The sequence below is a fragment of the Merops nubicus genome, unplaced genomic scaffold (genome assembly GCF_000691845.1).
Source record: "Merops nubicus isolate BGI_N331 unplaced genomic scaffold, ASM69184v1 scaffold12001, whole genome shotgun sequence".
Taxonomy (NCBI): domain Eukaryota; kingdom Metazoa; phylum Chordata; class Aves; order Coraciiformes; family Meropidae; genus Merops; species Merops nubicus.
In genome coordinates, this window is record NW_008589096.1 from 56,357 (window position 1) to 80,943 (window position 24,587).

The following is a 24,587-nucleotide window of genomic DNA, read 5'->3' on the forward strand; positions in this document are numbered from 1 at the left end:
AGCCTGTAGCACTGATGGGATTGTTGCAAACCAAGTGCAGGACCTGTTGAGCTTCATACCATTGGCCTTGGCCTATCGATCCATCCTGTCCAGATCCCTCTATAAAACCTCCCTACCATGAAGCAGATCAACACATCTGCCTAACTTGGTGTCACCTGCAAACTTACTGAGGGTGCCCTCAATCCCTTCACCTATATCGTTATGATAAAGATATTCAAGAGAAAATACCTCAGTACACCACTTATGATCAGGCACCAACTGGCTTTAACTCCTCTGACCATCAAACTTTGGGCCCAGCTACCCAGCCATTTTTTCACCCAGCAAAAACTCCTAGCCATAAGCAGCCAGTTTCTCCAGGAGAATGCTGGGGAAAACAGTGTCAAAAGCTTTACTAAAGTCCAGGTGAACAACATGCACAGCCTCTCCTTCATCTGCGATGGAGGTCACTAAAGACCCCCTAAAGGGTCTTTCTGGTGAGGCTGAAAGGCTCGGCTAGGAACAGAGGCATGCAGCAGACCAATACATCCAGCCAAGGTGGCATAGCTCACTGCCACCAGCATGGCAGACTGCCCACTTGGCCTGTATGTGGAGCCAGCAGATTAAGGGGACGTTTTTGTCCCACGCTAGTTAGTGCTACTAGGGCCAAGCCTGGGATAGTGTCCAGGAACAAAACCAATCCAGATAGGGTTGAGCAGAGAGCTACCAAGAGGAACCTAGGGCACATGAACAATGCATTGATGTCAACACTTATTTAGTCTGATGAAGAGATTGCCAAGGGGTGATTAACAGTCACCTAACAGCACAGTGAAGATAGAAACAACAGTGTAATTCTCTTCTCAACAGTGGTAAATAGTATAACAAGGGCAACAGCCACAAGCTTGGCCTGTTCAGACCAGATATTAGAAACACTTGTACAATGTGAGAGAAATGAGGCACTGGAACAAGTTACACCAAGACAAGATGGTAAGGAATCTCCAACCTTGGGGGCCGAGACTGAGTTAGACAAAGCCATGACTGACATGATCTAGGATTGGCACCAGTCCTGCTTCAAGTACAAGATTGGACCAGAAAATTCCAGATATTCCTTTCTATGATTCTACAAATTAAAGAGGTTCTTAGAATGTCATTTTCTCCTCTGCTATAAAACTATTCTGCACTTCTTAATGCAAGGATTTTAAAGTCTATTGCTTGAAGAAACAGCTAATCACCTGAAAAGGCCTATACTTAACATCTTTTATAAAACTTTAGAACAATACAGTAAAAGCAAGGGAGTTTTGAACTGCTACCAGATATTCCCCCAATCATGCAAAAAGGTATTGTTCAAAATGCTTTCTAACATATGACTACTGTTCTCAGTATAGCAGCATGAAGGTTCATTGTTCAATATTTCTGCAATTATAATTGCTGCACTTTTAACAGGACAAATTACACTGCTAAATGTAAAATCTGATTATGTTAATCCTTTCCATAAATCAAATTTATTTTCTGTAGACATTAGTTTTAGAATCTTCCCATCACAGAAATTTCTAGGCCACTAAATACACCTGAACTTCTATTGGCAATACAAACACATGAATACAATAGAATTAAGTCTTCTAAGTAAATACTTTTTTTTTTTTTTTTTTTAAAAAAAGTGAATATACAATACTACAATACATAGTAAAGGAGTAACTGTGAATTTCGTTGCAGAAGGGCAATTAAGGCCTTTATTAAGATCATTTAGGCAGTTTCATTTATCTACTTTCTTTCCCCTTTTTGAACACCCATCAAGACTAAAAAGAATGCCCATTGGGATATGACCCAGAAAACAGAACAGGGTCTAAAGGCAACAGGGATTCTGTTTATTAGGAGACTACAAAGAACGTGCTGATTGTTAGATTTTAGCTAGTGCCACGATGTATTCCCTGTCCGGTATCAAGGTCTGGAATCCATCCTGGGTTGTGAAAGGAGGTGGGGAGTCAAGCTATGAATGCATACCTTTTTTCTTCTATGCTTACTACAGTTACACCACTTTCTCTCATTCTTCAATTGTATAAATCAAGCTATATCCTACACCAGTCTATGTCATATATATCCTCTTATGTTCCCTTAAATAGCAGAAAGAATTAATTGCATTTCAACTCCTCCTGCCCATTTTTCTGCTGTTCCTACAATGGAGATCCTGTTTCCTATGCACTTCTCTTGTGTGGTATATTATCACTGACAAGATATTTTAAACTGGAAGCTCTCATGCATACTAATTGTCCAAGGTATGTTGCTGCTCTCTCGGAGCTACCTTGGAAGCAGGTTATAACACAGGACTTCTGTTTTTAATTCCTGTAACACAATGAATTTGTAAACACATTTTGAATTGGTAAAAACCTAACCACCACCAACTGAGGTTGAGAATAAACCAGCTCCTGGTGACTGCTATCATCAAAGAGGCCATCCTCACAGTAACAAGGAAAGGGACTAAATGTCTCTTTTAGGACATTCACTACTGTGAAAAAGCAAAGACCTCAAGGCTGACATGAATGACAACTTCCACACTTATTCTATTGCTTTTTATGTGCAAAACGAATTTTCATTCATAACTTTTTCTTCCACATCCCCATCCCACTGCTGCATACCATACTTTATTTCTTGCCAAACTAGTAAGAAAACAGTAGGGAGAAGAAGAGTGATAAAAAGGAGATTCTTCACTGATATCATGAAATTTAACACAGATAGTGCTATACTATCTCATTGTTGCTCATTGTTGTATGTGGCAGACAGAAAACTCCATTTATAACTACTCTGTGATTCAATGACCTTAAAAATAAATAAAGGCTACTCTGTCCCCTAGGAACACTTCTGGTTTGTATTATAAAATGAAGCAGAAGTTCATACACATAAATATTCCATAAATGTACTTTACCTTTATGTAAGTAGATCTACAATGTAAAATAAGTGCAGATGAATACAATACAGATTTGAAAGGCAAAATTTTCAGCTGCACCATGTGCCTAGTTTATCAGTTATTCAGATCCACTATTGCATTGCATCGCTCTTTACTTAACAAGACCTATTTTACAAGCCAGATCAGCAAGACCTGTACCTCAGATCAGCATGTTTGCTGCAAATTTACTTGAGAGTGTGCCATCATAAAAAGCATAAAAAAAAAAGCATCATAAGAGGGTCTAAATAGGGAGTAGCCAGAAGTTATCACAACAGAGGAACACTAGGAACTACATATTTGTAATAACTGATACTCCATTTTACCGCTACATATTCCTACATATTTCTTGCAATCAAAGTACCTTGCATTTGTTCTTACAGATTTTCAAGCCTGTGTCTTTAATAAAAAAACAACACTTGAACATAAATCACATTTTGCAGTGAGCTTTGACTGTTTGACTAAATGCAATTGCAAACACAGAATTACAAGCTATCAAAGAGTAACCTCGGATATTGACAGTGGTTATATCTGTATAACATTCAGTTGCTTTTAGTTATGAACTCATGCTGTGAAGTAAATTGCCTGGGTTTTCTTCACTTCTCATGACATTTTATTCACCTTTGAATGTGAAAAGTACATTGCATTCTCCTGATATTTTAGGTCTGCATAGAAACTGAAATATTTAAACTTAGCTTTCCCTTTACACTTCTCACTTTTCAATCTCTCTAATCCAACCTTCTATTGTAGTTTGAAACATTTATTTACAGTCCAACATTTCCACTCACATGAGAGCTTTACTGCAGACATGAAGCTGCATGAAGGCCAGGAAATGTACAGAGACAGAATTAGAGGTCTCAGTAACTTTCTTACATGCAGGTACACACATATAAAAAGAGGTCTTTTTCCTACGATTTCATAGCAATTATATTAGTTGTGAATGGCATACATTCTTTCACTTTCTTTTTTTTTTTTTTTTAACTGTATGAAGTTGCAAATTGTATAATATAATTTTACCCCAAGAATTTAGATTTATTAAAATTAAGGACTTTTTAATCATGTTATTTGTGTTGCATCTTACATCACTATCACTTAATAACATATATATATATATATGCAACTTGTTCATTCTTGCCGTTAAAGCTGGTTTAAATTGAGAAAGCTAATTTTTAATAAAGCTAAATATCCAGTTTCTTCTGAAAAACAAATCTCATGAGTTTAGGTTTAGCAATAGTATGGTAAATATATTAACTGATGTCAAGAATATCTATGACCTTTTTTTATAATAGTATCAATTACTGTCTATTGACAACAGACAATTTCTTAATTCAAACCACTAATTTAAGTCAAGTTACCAATGTAACAATCAGTGTGACATTTTAAGATTCTCCATTTTGTGCATGAGTTGCTGTGGTACAAGTTTGGTATAAAGTGACAACAGATTTTTTGGGCTTTTTTTTTTTACCCATATTTTCACTGGTCTCATATTGCCTGTCCAAGCATCTGCTAAATGGAGAACTAGATTCTAAACATGAATTCACAACCCAAAAATGTTTTCTAAATTACTCATAGCATCGTTTAACTTATATAAAAATCTTTCAGACTTCAGGTACTTGTAAATTTCTAGAGTATGTACATGACATTCCAGAAATGCAGAAACTCCTCAGGAATAGCAAGTGTCATTTTAGAACTGAATGTGATCAAAATTCTGTCATAGGGAGCCAAATCTGACAGATGTGCCAAGGAATTAAATGTCTCAAAGACTCAGTAAAAATGTATTTTCCCACTGGAACAGACTAATGAACACATTTTTCCTTCTCCTTTAGCAGCTTACACTAGGCATTAATGAACTGTGCCTTGAAGATTTTCAACTATCAAAATAATTTTGAATGCTGACTTAGCCTACCAAAGTATTTCCAGTTTATTTCTGTTTGATGTGCAAATTCTACAGATATACTCTACTTAATCATTAAAATCATTAAGAAAATTATTGAACTACATGGGATGCGTATTTGAACCACATGTGAATCCATTTGAAAGTCTTCCCAGTTTAATGGTGAAGTATTGTTACACTAGGATAAGTGGTTTAGTAATCAATGCAGTACACGCTTCCATGTTTCTGATTCAAATGAATTAGGAAGTACAAAACCTACAACCTAAGATGTAGTACAGGAGAATTCTAACTGATCTCTGTATTATATTTCCTCCCCATGACAATAACAAGATACAGTAATTGCTGTACTTTACCACCAGAAAGAATGTCTTTTTGCATAATAGTGTTTCTGAAATCTCAGTAGAAAACCATATACTATAAACTTCTGAAAGAGTATCTGTTTGTGTGATGTGTCTATCAAAGTCTTGCTTAAACATAAAACAAATGAAATCCAGTACTTTTATCCAAAAACCTGAACTGCACAGCACAAAGAAAAAAATACATTCCTGGGAAAGTAACATAGATTATAAAAAGAGAAAATGGAATGAACTTACTTTAAATTTACTGAATATTTTTGGACTAGAAGGATTATAATAAGATTTGCCGACATATCTGCATGCTTTCTCACTCGTATAGGTAATTCAAAAGCAAAAAGTATAACACAATGTCATTTTAATTACCTTATCAAAATTCACATGTACATAATTTTCTCTGACTTCAAGGACACACATCATAAAAAGTATCAGTACCAGGCTTAACACACAGCACAGCAATCTAAAAACATCTCAGGTAACAGAAAATCCTTTCTCTATGATAATGTAGCTAAAAAAAAAAAAAGTTAAATGCATTGAAAAAATAGTATGGACAGGGCCTTGTTTAAAAAATCCCTCTTTTCACAAACAAACTGCTCAATACAGGATATCCATTCATAGAGAAGTTCAAAGCTCAGGACAAAGGCTAAAAAAAAAAAAAAACAACTTTCAAGCTGGCCCTGCTGCAACCTGGGGAGTATGGAGCTGACGGTCACAAGGTCCCTTTCTTTCTAAATTATTCTATGACTTCAGGTAGTATATGAAAATTAATGAATTTATAGGGGGGAAAAAAAAGAACTGAATCTGCTGAGGTCTGAATATGAAATTACAAAGAATTACTTATTTCAGATTCGATCTCCACCTTGTCAATAACGAGAAAGAAAACAAAAAATCACACTGAAAGCAAATATTAGCAGTAGTGTGTGAAGATTGAGAAGTCCTTAATAGCTAAAACCAAAAATCTCAAATTTATTGGTCTTCAGTTTTCATAAGATTAAGTTTCTGTACAAACTTTCTTAGTAATTTTTTCTTTAGAAAAATGCCTTTGATTATTTTTATATGTTTTGTTTAAGATATGTAACAATACCACCTGTAGTCCACCCGCGATTGGATTTCCTTTTCTTGTACAAAGCATAAAGTTTTCAACGCTTCTTAGGTATGGTTTTCATCCTTTCATTTTGCATTATAATGGAAAGTTGTAAAAACACATTTGAAGGAATATTTAACTACATTGTATACAGCTCTCTTATGCTACTACAAGACTTTGAAAATTATCACTATCACTAGCAAATTTAGTGGCACTAGAAATGCAGAAACTGGTTTTACTTGGTACTTCATCCTTATACACTTATTTAATGCTTTGAAAAGGAAGATCCATTGATGTTTCTCCATCTATTTGCAAGTGTGAAGAAGGATGGAAACACTGCTAGAATTTTAGTGGTCATATTTATATGGAGTTCCCAAAAGTTTTTAGAGATCATATTTTTTTAAGTTTCAAGTATACCTCCACAGTGGTTTAAGTTTACATATAAGCTAAACCCCTTTAATTACAAATGCATAATTTGCTGCCTGTGAACAAGAATTACTTAGGATTTATAATGTTTACAAAGACAAAGCAAGGCCTTGATGGCTTCTTTGTTAGAACTATTTGAGGGTCTGAAAGGACATACGCTGAATCTCACAGTTCCTGCGTTCATTCTGTTTATTCCTTGGAGAACTCACTACTGCCTCAAAGGCAAAAATAATGCAAGCTTTTTCATCGAGTTTTTGCTTGCTTTGATTACTCAGAAACTGATCAGTAAATGTCTTTTCTTAAAAATAAAATTTCACAGAAGATTAAGACAACTTTTCCCAACACAGGTACCTCAGACCTTCTCACTGGTTTCTTTATGTCTACAGAGGAAAACATGGCAAATGCTCTTCACCAGTTGCTATCCCCTTCTTGATGGTGGTTGGTCAGTATCACACTGGGATTTACTAGCTGTCTGGCTGAAAGGATGAAAACTATCCTTAGAGAACAAACCTTGACAATATTACCTGCACTTCTGGCTTCACTGCAGTACTGACAGGGTCATAAATGCCTGTGCCCTGAGGGCACTGCTAGTCCTGACTGCCCCTGCCTAGTGACCTCCCCTTGAAGCCTCACTGCACTGCGACCAAAGTAAAGGTATACAGAGACTTGAAGGTAGCCCACAACAAAACAGTTTTCATACTCAGAAGAGCACCTACCAAGTGCAGAAAAATCTAGCTACCACTTGCTCACTGTTCTCTTCATGAACTGTGACAGTATTGGCTATGACTTTTAAATCCCTAAATGGTCTAAAGTTGGTGTATGAGAATGATTGCTTCACTTTCTGTGCTCCCCTTCAATAGCTGCAATCAGCACAGACTTTCAAATGAAATTTTCTTCATTATAAAAGACAAAGGGAAGGGAACAGGGAACACATATTCTTGGCTACAACTCCAAGACTCTGGGATTTTCTCCTTAATTTGATCTGAAAACAGCTTAAACTAGTGCAGTTTGAGACAAAAGCCACCTTTTGAGGGATTCTTTGAAGAAACCAGCAGCATTCATTCTAGTTGAAGAGCATTGAAGGCTGTTTGAATAGATTTACACAGAATTCATTTCATACTGCTTAATTTTTCCAATTAAACTTATTTGCATTTACTGGATGACCGATTACATAAGAATGCTTAACAATTTTGGTAAACATCTATTGTATTTTTCATATAAATGAAACTCGACAATGATAATCCTACCTGTAGATGGCTTTATGCGTAGTTATTGGGTCAACATCACAAGAAAAACTAATGACTTCCTAGCATTAGTGGTAATTCCTTTCAACAACTTTTTTTAAACATTTATTAAACATTTATTAACATTTTTTCATAAATTTACTTCTGTAGTTACATTTCCATGATGACTGTTTCATTTAAAAATACAGGTTTCATACATTTTATGAGTTTATGGCTCTTCTCTGTGCCTGTATGAAGACAAGTGTGCTATTCCTACTGGTCATAGTACAGAGGGACCAGAAGATCCAGTTTAGCCTTAACGGTCTCTGTATTGGAAGGCTAAGAATCTTCCAGGGACAACTTTTCCCTGCATGTCTGTCTCTCTCTGTCCCTTAAAATAAGGTCTTAGAATTTACACATTACCTACACTGTGGAAAGAAAAGGCTGCAGTGCTGTTTTATCACTCCTGAGTTAAATCGGTCTAATAAAACGACATCCTGTAAAATTTCAGCATAAATTATCACTGGCTGCTGGGAAAAGTTCTTGACTCATGTATTACATATGCATCATTAGTTGATACGTGCAAGCAGTTAACTGTCCCTGTGTAAACAGCGTTTTCATCTGAATCTTAGCCAAAAAACTTGTCACTAAAACGTGACCAGATGAACAAAGTGATTTTGTTTCCATTAAGGAATACAGATCAAGTATGGAAATTATGATAACCCAACTACAAATCCTAATATTGAATACTGACTGTGTACAATCTAAGCATCCTCCACATTCAGTTAAGAGGATGAGGTGTGGTAGGAAACAGGTCCTTAGTTACCCAAACACATTAAGAAACTCTCAAAAACGTGGGTTTTTTTGTTTGTTTGTTTGTTTTGTTTTGTTTTGTTTTTAATGTCATTCAAAAGACTTACATGTATTCCAAATTCATCAAAAGCTATACAGAAAAAAAAAAAGAAAAGCCTTCACACTAAGAAAACCTTCTTTAAGAATTCTTTCAGAAACTGAAAACAGGGATTTGGAAGAGAGTATCTGAATGTTATCCTACCATGACACTGTAAGTATGCTAAAATATGAATGGAGAAAATTTTAAACAGATGTTTTAGAAAACTTGGTGAAACCCTCTGAATGCTCAGGAAGCAAGTAAAGGCTGAATTTTTTTTCAGAAAGATTCCAGTTACATTTCACATTATCTTCATTTTTTAAAAAAAGGGACAACAATATTGTTTTTTTGACATCTCTCTCTGTGAAGATGCTTTTCTGCTCTGGGCTGTTCAGTCTGTTTTTGTAACACACCTTCCTCTAGTTTGGCTCTATAGTACCTGACAAATAGAACAAGTTTTTATCTTGTACATGTATCTGCAGGAACTTATGATAAATGCAACCAGGTTCCTCTTAATCTGCCTATCAAATTACATAGTGGAAAACCAAAATTTACAAAAACAGCTTGCCTCCTGCTAAACAAATATTTGAAATTCTGAAGTAGTGTTTTTTATTTCTAAGGTAGTTTATTAATAAATTCAGAGAAATACAGGCTATACAATCGCAGTCTTCCTATGCAGGAGTGTACAGAAATTTCAGAAAACAGTGTGAATCAATTATGGATCAAGCATAAATTTTTAGTATTTCCCACTATAATCTCAGTAAAGTTTACCTCACCAGTATTTGTCTATTTAAGTATATCTGTTTGCAGACTAAGATGACTTTACAGGTTTTTTTCATATTTAACAGGTTTTGTCATCACTCAGAGTAGTCTGGTAATTTCATGCTATTAAGAGGTATCTTTAAGCTGTCCAAAACCAGCGTGTGACTTATAATGTTCTTTCAAAAAAACCTCTCAGTGTTACAGTTGAGGGACAATGGAATGAAGAGGGAAATACATGCTTGAAAGAATGTAAAATTCCTGAAAACTTCCAAGTGAGAAAGGAGGAAAAAAAAATTAAAAAAAAGGGAAAGCAAATTGCACAAAAGGAAGATGTGTTGAAATAACATGAAAGCATGCAGGAACTAATATAGAGATTTACTCAAAGAAGCTGTATATTCAATTTTTGTAGGGATGGCAGCAGAGATCCTAAATACTTACCATCTAATTTATAGTGGTATTGTCTTCATAAGGACTGCAGGTATTTGTATCTGCCACTCTACTCTGTTTTTAGATTAAATTACCATACAATTCAAACAGGTATTGCACTAAAGTGATTCTAAAAAAAATCAATTCATGTTCGACAGAAATGTCTGAAATTATCTGTACCCACTTAAAAACACATAACACTAAAATAATGTTTCAAAATCAAAGCGTGCACTGTTGAAGAAGGCAGGTCCAGTCAACTCTAACAACATCAAGGGTCTGTAAAGTTATACATATTTCCTAATGTAATCAACATTTTCTTAAACTTGACGTGAATAGAAGTAATAGGAAATACAGTGTTCTAGGGAGCAAGGTAAATACACCTTGCTAAAAACAAAGCTAATACTGAGGACTTTCTTTTTTTGTTCTGGCTTTACATTTAAATTAAGCACCTGTGTGATTGCACTCTGTAGTCACTGAGTTTGTTCTCATTTGAGTACATTGCACCCTACTACACAGACTGGTCACTTCAGGTTTTAGTACCTGGCATACTGTAGTTCTCATTAGAGAAGTTGTTGTGGTTTGAGGCTTGGAATGGGGTCGTGACCTTCTCGCAACTGGGAGGACCCCGGGGGGGGGTGAAACCATTGTATTCCCTCCCCTTCCCACACACACTCTGATAAGAGGCAGGGAGTGGTTTCTCATTTCACTCCTGCCTTGGAGCTCGGAGAGGAAAGTTCTCCTTTCACTGTGTGGGACCCTGGAACCATTCCTGAGGGTTTTGTATATTTTATTTTTTGTATTATTCCCCTAATCTTTGTATATATTATTTTCCTTACCTCCCTTTTTCGTTTTCTGTTCCTTGTTGAACAATATACATTTTTTTTTTTTCCAAATTGTCCCCCTCCCTCGGGGGGGGGGGAGAGGCGAGTACATAGTTCTGTTCCGTGTGGGTCCTGCCCTGAACCCCTTTTTACACGGAACCAGGACCGAAGTTTATTACCAATTAAATGAAGGAAGTAGTTATGAGAAAAAGAGTCTCAAACTTAGTGTGAAACAACATGAAAAGAAGGGAAGAGGTACACTAATACCCATTAATGTGAATGCACTGCAACTAGAGGAAACACGCTGACTTCTTAACATCTTCTAGTACTGAAAAAAATACAAGCTATAATGGACTAAAATGAATGCTGCTATGACTTACAGTATTACATATACACACACAGTGTGGTTAAGAAAAAATATAAGAAGTCATGTTTCTTTGAATATATCTTAATGACATGTTCTTTATATGTTTTTAGACACAATTCTGTAATATGGGACATACTCTGCTTAGTGCAGAATTTTTGTGTCTGAGTTACGGGATGTGAAAGTGAGACAACATACATTAGATCTTTTGCTACATTTTTCTCCCAACACTGTGCTGATAGCTGCAAAACCATTCACCTCCTGCTGTATAAATCAGAAAGCTGTTGGGGGTGCTTTAACTTGCACTACCTGTTAAAAACACTGAAAGGTAAATATGGATGTAAAGGATTACCGATCTGTTGAATGTATTTCCTTAACATTACTCTGTATAAACACTCCACCTTGGCATATGCTTAAAGAACTCCTGTCTGTTTGGGGAGGTTTATACTCTGCCTTTAGAGAAGTGCAAAGACACCATTCAATGTTTGTTGAACAATACTTTAATACTTTAAAAATAGGCTTTTTAAACAGAAATCATTAATACTAACAGGTATGTAGAAAGGATACTAAGTAGCTCAAAATCCACAATTATTGCCCAGAATTAAATATCACATAATAGCTCACTTAAAATTTTTAAGTCAACTGCACATCTAATGCACATTCTCAAACTAACTCCATGATTCCTACTCTTTTTGAAATTCATAGCTTCAAAAATATTCTTCATATCTACTTGACTGGGCAGTGAAAAATGCAAAATGACTGTAAACTTGTTCACCAACCTTTTTAAAACTAAAAGGTACCGGCTGACTTTTACAAGATCACAGTAAGATGCCTAATCAGCGTAAAGAGGTCTGCAGCAATATTAACTGAAGATAGAGATACAGGACTAATGAATTATTCAACAGACACTTGCATTCTTTCCCCTTAACATTCTTTTCAGTTAAAATACTTTTATTTAATTGTTTGAATACTTACTTTGAACTCCATGGGAGCGAACTATTTTCCAGGTTTCTGAGGATAACTCTTTTACATCCACTTGGTAATGATGAATGGGCACACCTCCATGTGAATCCGGCTTATTGAAGGAAACTTTGGCAGTGGTTTGTGACAACTCTAAAACTCGTACTCCAGAAGGATTAGATGGCACGTCTAAAAAAGTACAAACATCAATTTAATAATCAGCAGCAACTAGACAGACCTAAAGAGCTGATAATCTACCCCAAAAAGCCTCCTTGCCATCTTGAAGGGAGAAAAAATAAATATTGAATACGATGTAATAATGTTTGTGTTAGATAAACAACTTTCTGAAACAGTTGTAGGAAAATCACATTTATTTTATTGCATGGTAAAATTATGCAAAAACATTATCCACTTCTGCCTTTCTTTTATAATATGATCTTTTTTAATAGCTACTTTTGTCATTGGCAAAGGAATGAGATTAGTTTGTTTACTGTATAGTTATGTAAAAGAGAATAACAAACTTTAAGTCAAATTTAACAAGAGGAACAGTTATGGCTAAATAGATCATTCAGAATCCGAATTCTACTAAATGAGATTATGACAAAAACTGGAGAAATAATTTAGCCATTTTTAGGAAACCCTGAAATACAGCTGAAAACATTAATCCTTTTTTTTTTTTTTTTCTTTTTTAAAAAAGATTGGATTCCAAGCTATGAAAAAGGAATATTAATGGACGGTTTCTATTCTCCTTTCAGTTTAAGAAATAAACTGCAGAATAGGTTGAAAGAAACATTTTCTCTGAAATCACAAGCAACTGCCTATCTTTCAAAGAAGAAAAGAACTACAAAATGGAGCGTGTCCAGAGAAGGGCCACCAGAATGATCCGAGGGATGGAGCAGCCCTCCTATGAGGACAGACTGAGAGAACTGGGACTGTTCAGTCTGGAGAAGAGAAGGCTCCGAGGTGACCTTATTGTGGCCTTCCAGTATCTTAGGGGGGCCTACAAGAAAGCTGGGGAGGGACTTTTTAGGATATCGAGTAACAACAGAACTAGAGGGAATGGGGCAAAGCTGGAAGTGGGCAGATTCAGGCTGGATGTGAGGAAGAAGTTCTTCCCCATGAGAGTGGGGAGCCCCTGGAATGGGTTGCCCAGGGAGATGGTTGAGGCCCCATCCCTGGGGGTCTTTAAGGCCAGGCTGGAGGAGGCTCTGGGCAGCCTGATCTAGTGGGAGGTGTCCCTGCTCATGGCAGAGGGGATGGAACTGGGTGATCCTTGTGGTCCCTTCCAACCCTGACAGATTCTGATCTGTTTTAGTAGAGGACTTTAGAGCCCTAAGGGCTTAATGGTTTTACTTGATGATCTTAAAGGTCTTTTCCAACCTAAAGGATTCTATGATTATATTCTATGCGTCTCTAAGTGTTGAGATGCTAGATATGAAACAAAAGTAAAAAATTAATCCTGGGGTCAGTACAACTTTAAAAATAGAAACTTCAAGTTACTTTCCAAATGCATGACCAAACTAACACATAGAAGATAAAAACCTAACTTTTCCAGTTGTCCTTGATTCTAAAGTGTTAGAATTTAAATTAAAAAAAAAAAAAGAAGTATGGAAAATACTAGAAAGAAAATTAGTTCCGTGGACAGAATACCAGGTATCTGAAACACCATTAAAAATTTATCTTCTGATAATATGACAATTATTTGCATACCTACTTACTGGTTTGACATTGCATTTGTCTCCATGGAATGGAAGATACTTTTACAAAGACATGGAGGAATTTGAGCCAACGCCTATGATTTGGTTAGTGGGTACTGAACCTTTCACATAAAATGTGGTCTTTATTCAAGGGTTGTTAGATAGTAAGGATTAAAATCACAGTCCATCTGAGCTTCACTCAGTAGTGGTACTTGAATGAAAATGAGTCCAAATTTCTATAAAATATTAAAGAATGGGTTTAAGGACCTATTAAGCTATGAATTCTCAGGGAGAGGACATTTGCCAAAGTTTCTCTAGAGGAGCTGATTTGTATAACCTTTTAGTAATCAGAAACCTAAAATTTTCTAGAAAAAATCTCTAACAGTTATCAGAATTGAGTGTCTTAATGCTAATATCATACCTCTGTGAATTCTTACAGTTAGCATTTCTAAATATATAGGCCTCCTTAAACCTCCAATGCTTGGTGATCATTGGGTTAAAATCAGCATAGATTTATTTACATGGATGAACAATTTTAATATCTTTTACTTAAAGACACAACTATATGAATCTATGACATTAAAGATTTGAGTAGAATGTAAATCTCAGCTTGAGGGACTCAAACCCTCCAATCCTTTCCTGCATCCTTATTCCAGGAAACAGACATTTCATTGGGATATGGGATGCTGCAGGAAATTTCCATCCTTCTTAGTGAAGCTGCATTATTCCGCAGAAAGGAATTCAAGATTGATGGTCAGACAGAACATTGCCAAATGTAACCAGTATGCTGTGCATCCAGGATAACACAGACCTGGGTTTTGATTCTTTTTCTAAACTGATCAAAAAGTTGAGGGTTTGTATATTTTTATTAAAAAGAAAATACACTCAAAAATCATAGAGATTTTTTTGTGTGATCACACAGAAAAAGAATTAGTTACAGAAGTAAGCATTGATACTAAAAACAGAGGAGGATGAGGATTAGAACCATCTTGTGATCCCTCTCCTCCAGGTGCTCGTTACAGCCTGACAGCAATATTCCTCTCCCCAGTGTTGACAGTACCTTAAGCTGTTCTGAAAGGTGTGGGAACAATGCAACAAAAGAATGCCAGTAAAGAAATCTAGGATGGCCAAAGCAAAGCAACATGACACTGTATGAGCAAAGTGGATGCCAGCCACTTGGGAAGATGAACACTGCTGTGCAGTACTGGAGATGGAGGTTCATTGGCTTTAATTGCAAGCTAAAATTTGGTTTAAGGTTGAATTAATATTTAATTTCAATCAGGGTATTTTTATGTTAGTTTTTATATGCTCCTTTTATCAGGCAAGTCACTGTTCCTTCACTGTGGATCAAAACAATTATTTGGTCACCAGTGTGAAACAAAAATGTGTTATTTACATATTCACTCTGTTCTTGGCTTTCAAAATGTTAAGGAGATCTCTTTTCCTTATGTGTTTATGTCTGTGTATGATTAACTATAACAAACGTGGCATAAGGAAGAAGACATCCTTCAGGAAGAGCCTTATGTTCTCTACTGCAGATTTAAATATAACTTCTGACAAATGAAGATATGATTCCATTTGGTCATAAGAATAAAACGAAGCCCCTGTGAAAACCCAGTAAAATATTTTGCATAACTAGTGCAATACAATGTGCTTAAAAATCATTTAAGTGTGAAATATATCCACAATACCATTTTAAATATGCATAACACAAACCAAGCAACCTACACACATAGGTAACTTTTATGCAGTTGACAGTGTCCCATCAGCTAAAATTACATGGAGTGTTGCCATCATTTTTGTGTTAGAATTGTAAGGCTTTTGTCTCAATGTTTAGCAGAAGTGAAGAATAATTTGCAAAGTTGTATACTCTGAAGGCTGCATCTGGAGGAATAGAACTATGGGCAGTGATTACTCTCTGATACACTGTTATAGATATAAGTTGAAGGACTATAGAGCAGAAAAAAGTATGGAAGATCTCTTAGTGGTAGCACACGTATACTGGTATACTTCCTTAGAAGTTCCACTCCTGTCTTTGTTGTCATTATACTGCTGCCAAAACATGGGATAATTCACCAAAAGCTCAGTCTTAAAATAAGTCATTAAAAAAGCCACATGTCAGACATTTAATCAACTTCATCTTCTTTCTACAGCGCCTATTCCTCTGTTCAGTATGTGACTATATTCTCATGTGATGTTAAGGAATTCCTTAAAAATTATAATAAAAAATGATCCCCAAATAATAAGGGTAAAATTGCGATTGACGTATTTTGTACTCGGTGCACAAAGTTGGCTAGCATAAATGAATTTTGTAACATATTGGCCTGAATTAATTAGTATTGGTTTCGTTCCAAAAACATTGCAGCTGATAGAGAAATACACACAGAATTAGGAGTACATATTTATCTCTAGTGATACGTAGATACAAGTCTATTACTATTATCACCCAACTTGTTCAATAAATGACCACCATTTATCACTGGGGATTTTCTTTTCAAGCTATGTTTTGGACAGCTTTATGGGAGAAAATAATTTTCCTTCTGAGAGTTTATCTATCCTGGTGTAAATTGAGAAAAGGAAGCAGCAGTGTAAGAGTATGTAGTGGGATCAGAGATTTATCTTTCAGTTAGCTTCTTTCTCATACCTCCTGTCAATATGTTCCTGGTTTTGCAGCTTCTTCTGTCTCTGTGTATCTGGCACATATACTGACTGAAAGTAACTACGTCTAAATGCTGAACGCAAGTACTAACAGGACCATGGCAGGGAAAGATATGGAGCTGGGGAGCAGTCCTTTACAGTCAAAAATCTCCATAAAGTAGTTCATGCTTGTACATCCTTGGGGAAAAAAAAAAAAAAAAAAAAAAAAATCAATATTAAATCTACAGGTTAGGCTCAGTCTTGCCTTAATGTCTTTGCTTGGGAAAAAACACAACAGGTTTCTTTTACCACATCACTGAAAGTTCTTGAAAAATAAGGATTAGGAAACAGGAGCACAGCTAGCAAGTGAATATAATAAATAATAAATGAAAGTTAGATACGTGCACAGAAAGCAAAACACTGTCGCCGTGTTGATAGTTTCACACATATGCTAATGGAAAATATTTTGCTGTTTGTTTTAGCAAAAATCCTTTAGCTGATGGTGCTAGAGATGTGAATGGCAAGTTTTACAACAGAGAACTAGATTTTAGAACTGTCCCTGTTTTTGTGGAGCTAAATGGGATTTTGGCAGCAGCAAGGGAAAAGTTACACAGAAAAAGAAACCTAACAATCCTGAAGACTGAAAGACAAAAAATGAGGCAAAAAGGTGAACCAGACTATTTATCTGAACTTTTAACCTCTTTGCTCTCTCTCAGAATAGAAGACAGAAAGGCAAAGAGAAGCCTAGGATGAGTAAGGCTATAAGAGCCTTAGATGCGGATCATGGTTTACTTTTTAGGGGCTCTGCATTCAGCGCAGCTGTATAGTGTTATGCACACGCCACACATAAGTAAAGAAAAAAATTACTTAAAAAACACCAGTTTACCTCTCTGTCACAACCTTAGCATTAACCAGTTTAAGATGTTGCCTATTCCAACAACAAAGTCCTAGACTACTGATGGCTATATGACTTTTCTATCTATCTATACAACAACGTTTAAAATTATGAGATCTCAGCAAAAAGGAAAAATGTTTTGTTGCTTAATACTATCTCTCTGAATACTGATAAGTCACATAAACTACCACTAAACTAGATCTGGACAAATCTAGGAATGTCTCTGCTCACCTCAGGCTCTGAAAGCCAATGGGACAATCTGCCAAGCTCATCTGGCTTGCCAAAACCTAAGCCTGTTATAGAGAAAAAACAAAGTATAAGTAGACTTCTAAAATAAATGTCGTGGTTGTGATGTGAAGCAATCAATTTTCAGTGGCTAGAAACCAAAAAGACCTTTGTTGTGATTCCTTTTTTTTTGCATTCTACATGTTACACACAGCAATTTAAATGCCTAAGCAATGAAGAAGGAAGGTGTCAACCATATCGTATTTTTAAGAATTGATCTCCACAAGTCAGGTGGTGAGCACATCTGATTAAGCTTTCAAAAACTGCCAAAGTTTCTCAGTATTTACCAGTAATGGCCAGCACATTCCAGTATGAAACCTTAAATAGGCTGCAGTTCTTCAATTGTTCTGAAAGGTTTAAACCAAAGTGTCTGGAATTCAAGCTAATTCAGTTGCTTTGTATAGTCTGAGTGAACAGGTATAGTTTTCCTGTCATACAAAATGGTATGGTTGCAAACTGCATCTATATTTTGAAAGATCTTTTTCTATCATCACTAAGTCTAATTTCTCAGGGAGGGCAACAAATAAAGGTAATGGCATTGTGACAATATGATCACTTTTTAACCAGCAGTAAAATAAAAAAAAAAAAAAAAAAAAAAAAAGGTAATTTGATTCTGCTGAAAAGCAGCAAAGCAGAAAAATGGAAGCGAATTCTAAGAAAACTATTTAGCAAAATTATCATTATTTGTAAAATTTACACTAGCAGCATACTTTGCTTAATGCTGTCTCCCAGCTAGAACAGTATTTATTTTTCCCTGATAGAGCCATTAGGAAAGTATGCTATGCACCAGCACCAGTATTTACAATCAAAGCCAGAAGGAAAACCAGGCTGTATTGAAATGCATGAAAACATTTTATAGGCTTTAATATGGAAAATATCAATCATTAGAGCCTCCTAATCTACCAAAGTAAAACAACAGAGGTATTAAAACCAGGAAGAAAGATGTATTTGACATTTTACACCCATCATTATTTTTATAATGGCTTTATCTTCCATCTCCCTGGTTGTTTTTCCATTTCCAGATGATGCCACTTTAAGTGCAAAACATGTAACAGTGAACTACGTTTCTTATTTTCCCCCAAAAGGTCTATTTAGATGCAAATGCTAGAAATGTCAATCTTTCAGAATACTGAATATTATGCATTACTCTATTTCAAGTAGTGCCTGGCATAATCGAGCCCTGACACCCCCAAACCCAGTGTTTCCAGACCCACTAAATACTACACTGCAAATGCCTTATGCTAAGGATAAAAGATTTGAGTTTATTCTGTTTTCTGCATTTCATATAATCATATTGATTGTCCATATATAACTCATGCTTTACATATCTTCCCATAATTCTTTATTCATTACATACTCAGTACATGTAACTTGATTTACCTCTTTATGTTTATAACTCAAATATATGTTTTTTTTTCAAGTGTGCATAAAGTTTTCTGAAGAACTGACTGAAAAATGTTAAGTAAACCATTGCAGAAGTAGAGAATAGTAAGCTGTTTGAAAAATTGGCATCAGTAACATCTCTGATATAGTTGCATTAAAAAGCTAAAACAGGATTATAGCTTGTATGGAGTCATTTGCTCTCACTTGCATTTTCAGGGGCTCTCATAAGGATTTGCCTAAATGCAACACATGATCAAAATATCATGTTGTTTTTCAATTATTAATAATTATTGTCTATTAACATGAACTGTGAAAGCTGGAAATAAATACGTAGCTAAAATAATCATCGTGCATTATGATGCAATACTGTTTTCCAAATCTGAGAGAAAAATCAGCAGATATAGAATACATCTGACATATTCTGTGTATCAACAACTCAGAAATAACCTCAACCTGAGTTCTTCTGTTATGATGGGCAAAACTGTACCATTTTCTCATCTCTTTCTGTCCTGAGAGATAAGACACAAGAGGGATGCAAGTGGGATTTTTCTTTCCCTTACCTATCATTTATCTTTACAGCTTTAAGCAAGATTTCTCAGTGGCAAGTCTTCCATTTTTGAGAGAAATTGAGAAATTATTGTAGGAGCTCTCACATTGTGCTACTGCTTTTCCCTTCCAGTGAAGCCTCACATGTAACAAATCTGAGAGATGATACTCCAGAGACAAGTGTTGCACCTAGCCCAGCAGGACAGGCAGAACTAGTCCTGCTGTCAAATCAAGGGCTGTATGTGCTGCCCCAAAGAGAAAACATGCTACTGAAAAGAAACAGTTCTAACTCACAAAAATCAGAGGGTTACATGTCATCCTTCTGTTTGATGAAATTAAAGTAACTCCGCAAATCTGATGCCACTCATGAATATTTAGAAAATCAAGTCCTGATATTTTAACTAAGCCTAAATCTACTGCCTAAATTAAATTACAGTAAAGATAATATATAAATAATAGGTAGAATTTACCTGTTCAAATCAATACTACCTACAAGTCTTGAGTGTTCTTAGAGACAGAACAGTTGGTATAGAAATTAACTGCTTTTCCTTAAATTTTAGAGCTTTTCTATATCTACCTCAATTTTGAACGTCACAGGGTGTATTAATTTTTCAGATTTAATGCCATGTTGTACCCACAAACTGTTACAGCCATTTTTCCCTAATACAGAAACCCAACTGTTCAAGTAATTCCACTGAAATAAAAGGGATCAACCAGGAAAATGATTGTGAACATGACTTAAGATGCTACAAATTGGTCTTTTCTGGAATTTCTTCTCACAAAAAATACAATTATTTTAGGTATGAATGGGAGTGTGTGAGTCCTTATACTGCAGAGAGTTTTGTAAGGTGGAAAGTAAAGAATGTTTTGTATGAAATTAGGACTTAGCTGGGACTAAGGATGGTTACATGCAGAAAGAATAGGTAATGTATTTCTCCCTTGTTGTGTGTATCTAATGAAGGAAGATCAGACTTGCAACACAGCTAATACCCCAAAAAAGTCACAAAATAAAGGGGGATGGATCTTCTGGATGATGTAAAATTGTTCCTCACAGAAATCCACTGTTTTCTCAGTAAAAAAAACCACATTTTCTTATTTTAGGAAGGTCAGCTCTTTTGATCATTGTTCAAAGACAAAAAAATTAGTATAGCATTCATAGTAAAATTGTGTTCTAGTAATCCATCCTCTAGAGATAACTGGAAAAAATTTCAGTGCTGTATACAACTTGTAAGAAACATCCTAGTAACAGTTTTTATAACTCCTGAGACACCATAAGAAAATAATTACCCTATTGAGCAGAACTATAAAAATTAAAACACCAGGCCAGGTAAGAGGACATTCTTATGACTGGATGTGCACATCTCAGCGATGTACCTCCAAAATTTCTCCTAGCAGACCTCCAAAGACTTTATTTTCTTATGTAAATAAAAACCCCACAAAACCAATCAAATAAATACACACCACCAAAAAAACCCCAAAGCTACAGACGAAGCACCCAAGATCATAAGAAATATAGAAGTCCTACTTTTTAAAGACAAATTACACAAAACCTTATTTGTATTTGTCTTCTTCAGTACCTATCACCCAGCCTGGCAGTATGGCATGACCTGAAAGCCACATGTAGAAAATGGTCCATAACAATGCATCACAAGGGGTATGGATCTTTCAGTATGGCTGTACCTTCGGTACTGTGAGCTGCACTGTAACTCCTTTAAATTAATTCAGTCTAGAACTCTGAGTAAAATTCTGCTTTTAAATAACTGAAAGTGCAAATAAAGATAGAAATTCTTTGCTAAAGTATTTCAGCCTCTTGACATACTTGGTTTATCAAGAAAATACCAGGGAGAGAAAGGGCAAAAAGACTTTTCAAATTATTTCCTATTTTATATACCTGCAAAACATATGTCTCTCCACTGAAGTAATGAAAATACACAAATATGAATTCCAGATGTAGTAAGGGCAAAAGAAAAAAAGTTAGACTAATTTAACTTTTTCAAATTTCAGAAGGCCTTAAAATAGAATCCAAAGAAGTTTCATATTCTGAGGGAACTGGTTTATTTTACTTCACAGTGCAACTCAACTTTTAGAGAACTAAAATTAACTGTAAATATTCATTGGAATAAAATAAACAGAGAAGAGTCTGTCTGAAGTTAATTGCCATTAATATGAAAATAAATATAGAAAAAGAAACAATTTCTTAACTTACCAGCTTGACCAAGTGTATACTCCTGATATCTTGTTCCTATTCTGTTTGTGGCTGTACAATTATACCGTCCAAAATCACTGTCAGATGTGGGAGCAATCTTAAAAATGAAGAGAGTTTGTAAATATTAGATTCCCATCAAAGTTCTTAAAAAAAATTAGAAATGCAAATATGTTCTCCTTAACTGATATGCAGATGCATTCTTTCTTCTCCTTATCTAGTATATTCTCTAAACCCAGATCTAAATACACCCTTTTCCATATTCAACTCCCCTTTCTCAAATTCAAATGAGTAAGTCAAATAATGAAAATGGAAAAAGGTGACATTGCTCATCTTTATAATGACACTTTTAAACAAGAAAAAAAATTCTAATGAGCTTCACATTTTTTTCACAGAAGCTATTTGCACAAACTGATACTTTGACTGAAATAAGCAACAAAGGTCTGAAAATTGCTGATTCCTGTAGGTAATATAAGAATAATACTTTACTTTTTATTGTTTGCAGGATTCACAATACCCCAGACATTCAGGGGGCTAAGTAAGGGATGTGGCTGCACTGTAAATTCAGGTGAATAAGAACAGAAAATAGATACCACTGGGAGCTAGCACCTTATTAGAAACCAGGTACCTGGTTGCACCTCAAGTGATGGTAGAATGGAATTGCTCTTAGACAACCACAGACTGTAAACCATATTTTGTGTTATTAAGGTTTACTTAAAACAAATAAACAAAAAACTAAAAATGACCTTCAAAAAAGTGCAAGACTGTGTCTCTATAAACATATATCCTTTACTACAAGAAACAAGGTTACTTGTTTGGACTTCAGGTTTGGTTTTGTTTTTTTTTTCAGTGTTCCATACACCTCTTGCTTAGGATCTGAAGCAGGTTCTCAACTTCCATAATCTCTATGGCTTTTCAACCTTTTCCCATGTGGCACCTGTGAAACTTAGGTTCAAACTTAAGTCTGCTACAAGATAGAAATGAAGAAAACTAACTTCTTTCACACCTGTGGAGGAAGACAGTATGTCATCCCTCTAAGAAGTAACACCACAGCTGGAGACACTGGTTACACATTTTGTTGTGAAATGATTAATTAAGGACCAGGATTTGCTATATACTATTAATGAGTTGTTCACTGTTAAGCTAAGATAGTAAAGTAAATGCTAATTAAGGTCCACTCTTTGTCTTCTGCCTTTCTCAGGTTTTGTTCGTACATGTACCTTTTAGATAACAGAAGGGAGTCTTATGAGAAAAATAAATCTTATCAAAGCCAGTTGCAGTTTATTATCACTTTACTCCTCTGATCTGTTCTTGACTGGAGCTACACATATCTTTTTGCATATACTAAGCACCTATCATGTTGTTACTTTAATTTTTAGCATTAACCTGACTGTTTACACTTATATATGTATTTACTTGCCTACAAGACACACAACTTAGATTTTTGTTCACTGCAGATGGAAAACTGAGCATGAGCCATGCAAATAGGTTTATTTTCCAACTGCTCAGATAAAATATGGAGATAAATCAGTTCATAATTTTTTTTAAGCTAACTTTACCCATTAAATTCTAAGTCTTGGCCTTATATGCACTCTGTAGTACTTATAATGGAGACAAACAGAATAAGAAATTCAGTAATGTCACCAGTCTGATTTCCATTTTCAGCCTTACCTCTAGAATCAGCTTTCTTCCTGTACTGTAGGTCTTCAGATGTGTCGTATTTTTAACTGGTAAAACTAATTTTCCTCTTTTCCACTGAACTGAGGCAGATGGATTTGCTAGCACTTCACAGCTTATATTGATGGGATTGCCTTCCCAAGAGTAATACATGGTCTGATTTGACACAAATGTTGGAGCATCTGGAAAAAGGAAATAATACACAAATATATTAACTGCCTTAGTAAAACGAGCCATGTACCCCTATCCAAGTATTCATATTCACAGAGACATTTCAATTGATTGCTGTATCAATTTATTATGGAACATGAAAATAATATTTAAACCTGAGTTTCTTGAACCTTTATTTTGGTAGCTATTGCCTCTCCTGAAATTGTTTCAGCTGAAATTCGCAGGAAGAGAATACCTGCTAATTATATTTAGCATCAGGGAACACCACGCCCTTGAAGGACACTGCCTCACAAATAACATTTGCTCCTGAGGAGGAGAAAATCTTCAGCCAGACCTTTGTATAACAATGTGAGGTGACCTATGACAGTTTTATATATATAGATATATGTACATATCTATATATATTGTTTATTTGCTGATTTTATAGTGTCTTATTACATTCTAAATTTGCATAGATGTGCAAAAGTTTCACTCATTTTTCATTGGAATTATTACATAGTTCATTAAATCTTTCTGAAGAGAGATATTTAGTTGTGTGCATAAACCTTGAAAAAAAAAAAAAAAACCACCACCTAAAATGTTATGACATACTCTATGTACTTCAGAAAAAATATTGCGTGTATCAGTACACTATTTAGGATAATCTTTATACCAGTTCCTTCTGAAATCATCAAGCTCCAGACAAGGAAAAAAGATGGTGCACTTTCCTTACAAACCTGCCTATAAAAGGCTACATTAAGTATATAGCCAAACACTGAGAATCACACAGAGGAAAATGCTGGTTTGCAACCTACAGTTTTCAGATCAGAATGCCAGTAGTGACAAGAATGATTTGTTCTACTCACTTGTTTCTCTGGATAGCAGGAACAGTTTAATGGTCTCAAGAAAAATGAGAGGGAGTAGCTCTTTCCTTGCTCTTCTACTTAGGACTTGGGTAACTCATATTTAATGGTTATTGATCTTTATTTGTAAATATA

General features: G+C 35.3%; 1 protein-coding gene across 1 annotated transcript in view; it reads right to left on the reverse strand.

Moving 5' to 3' along the window:
* NCAM2 (neural cell adhesion molecule 2) overlaps nt 1-23,621 on the reverse strand; it is a gene marked incomplete at its 5' end in the record, with an annotated part of 71,339 nt that extends 47,718 nt beyond the window's left edge. Inside the window, 3 exons of the mRNA XM_008949475.1 lie at nt 12,132-12,305; nt 21,766-21,862; nt 23,434-23,621. Coding sequence (XP_008947723.1) covers nt 12,132-12,305; nt 21,766-21,862; nt 23,434-23,621 — 459 coding nt within the window. The remainder of the gene's footprint in view (nt 1-12,131; nt 12,306-21,765; nt 21,863-23,433) is intronic.
* Between the last annotated feature and the right edge of the window lie 966 nt (nt 23,622-24,587).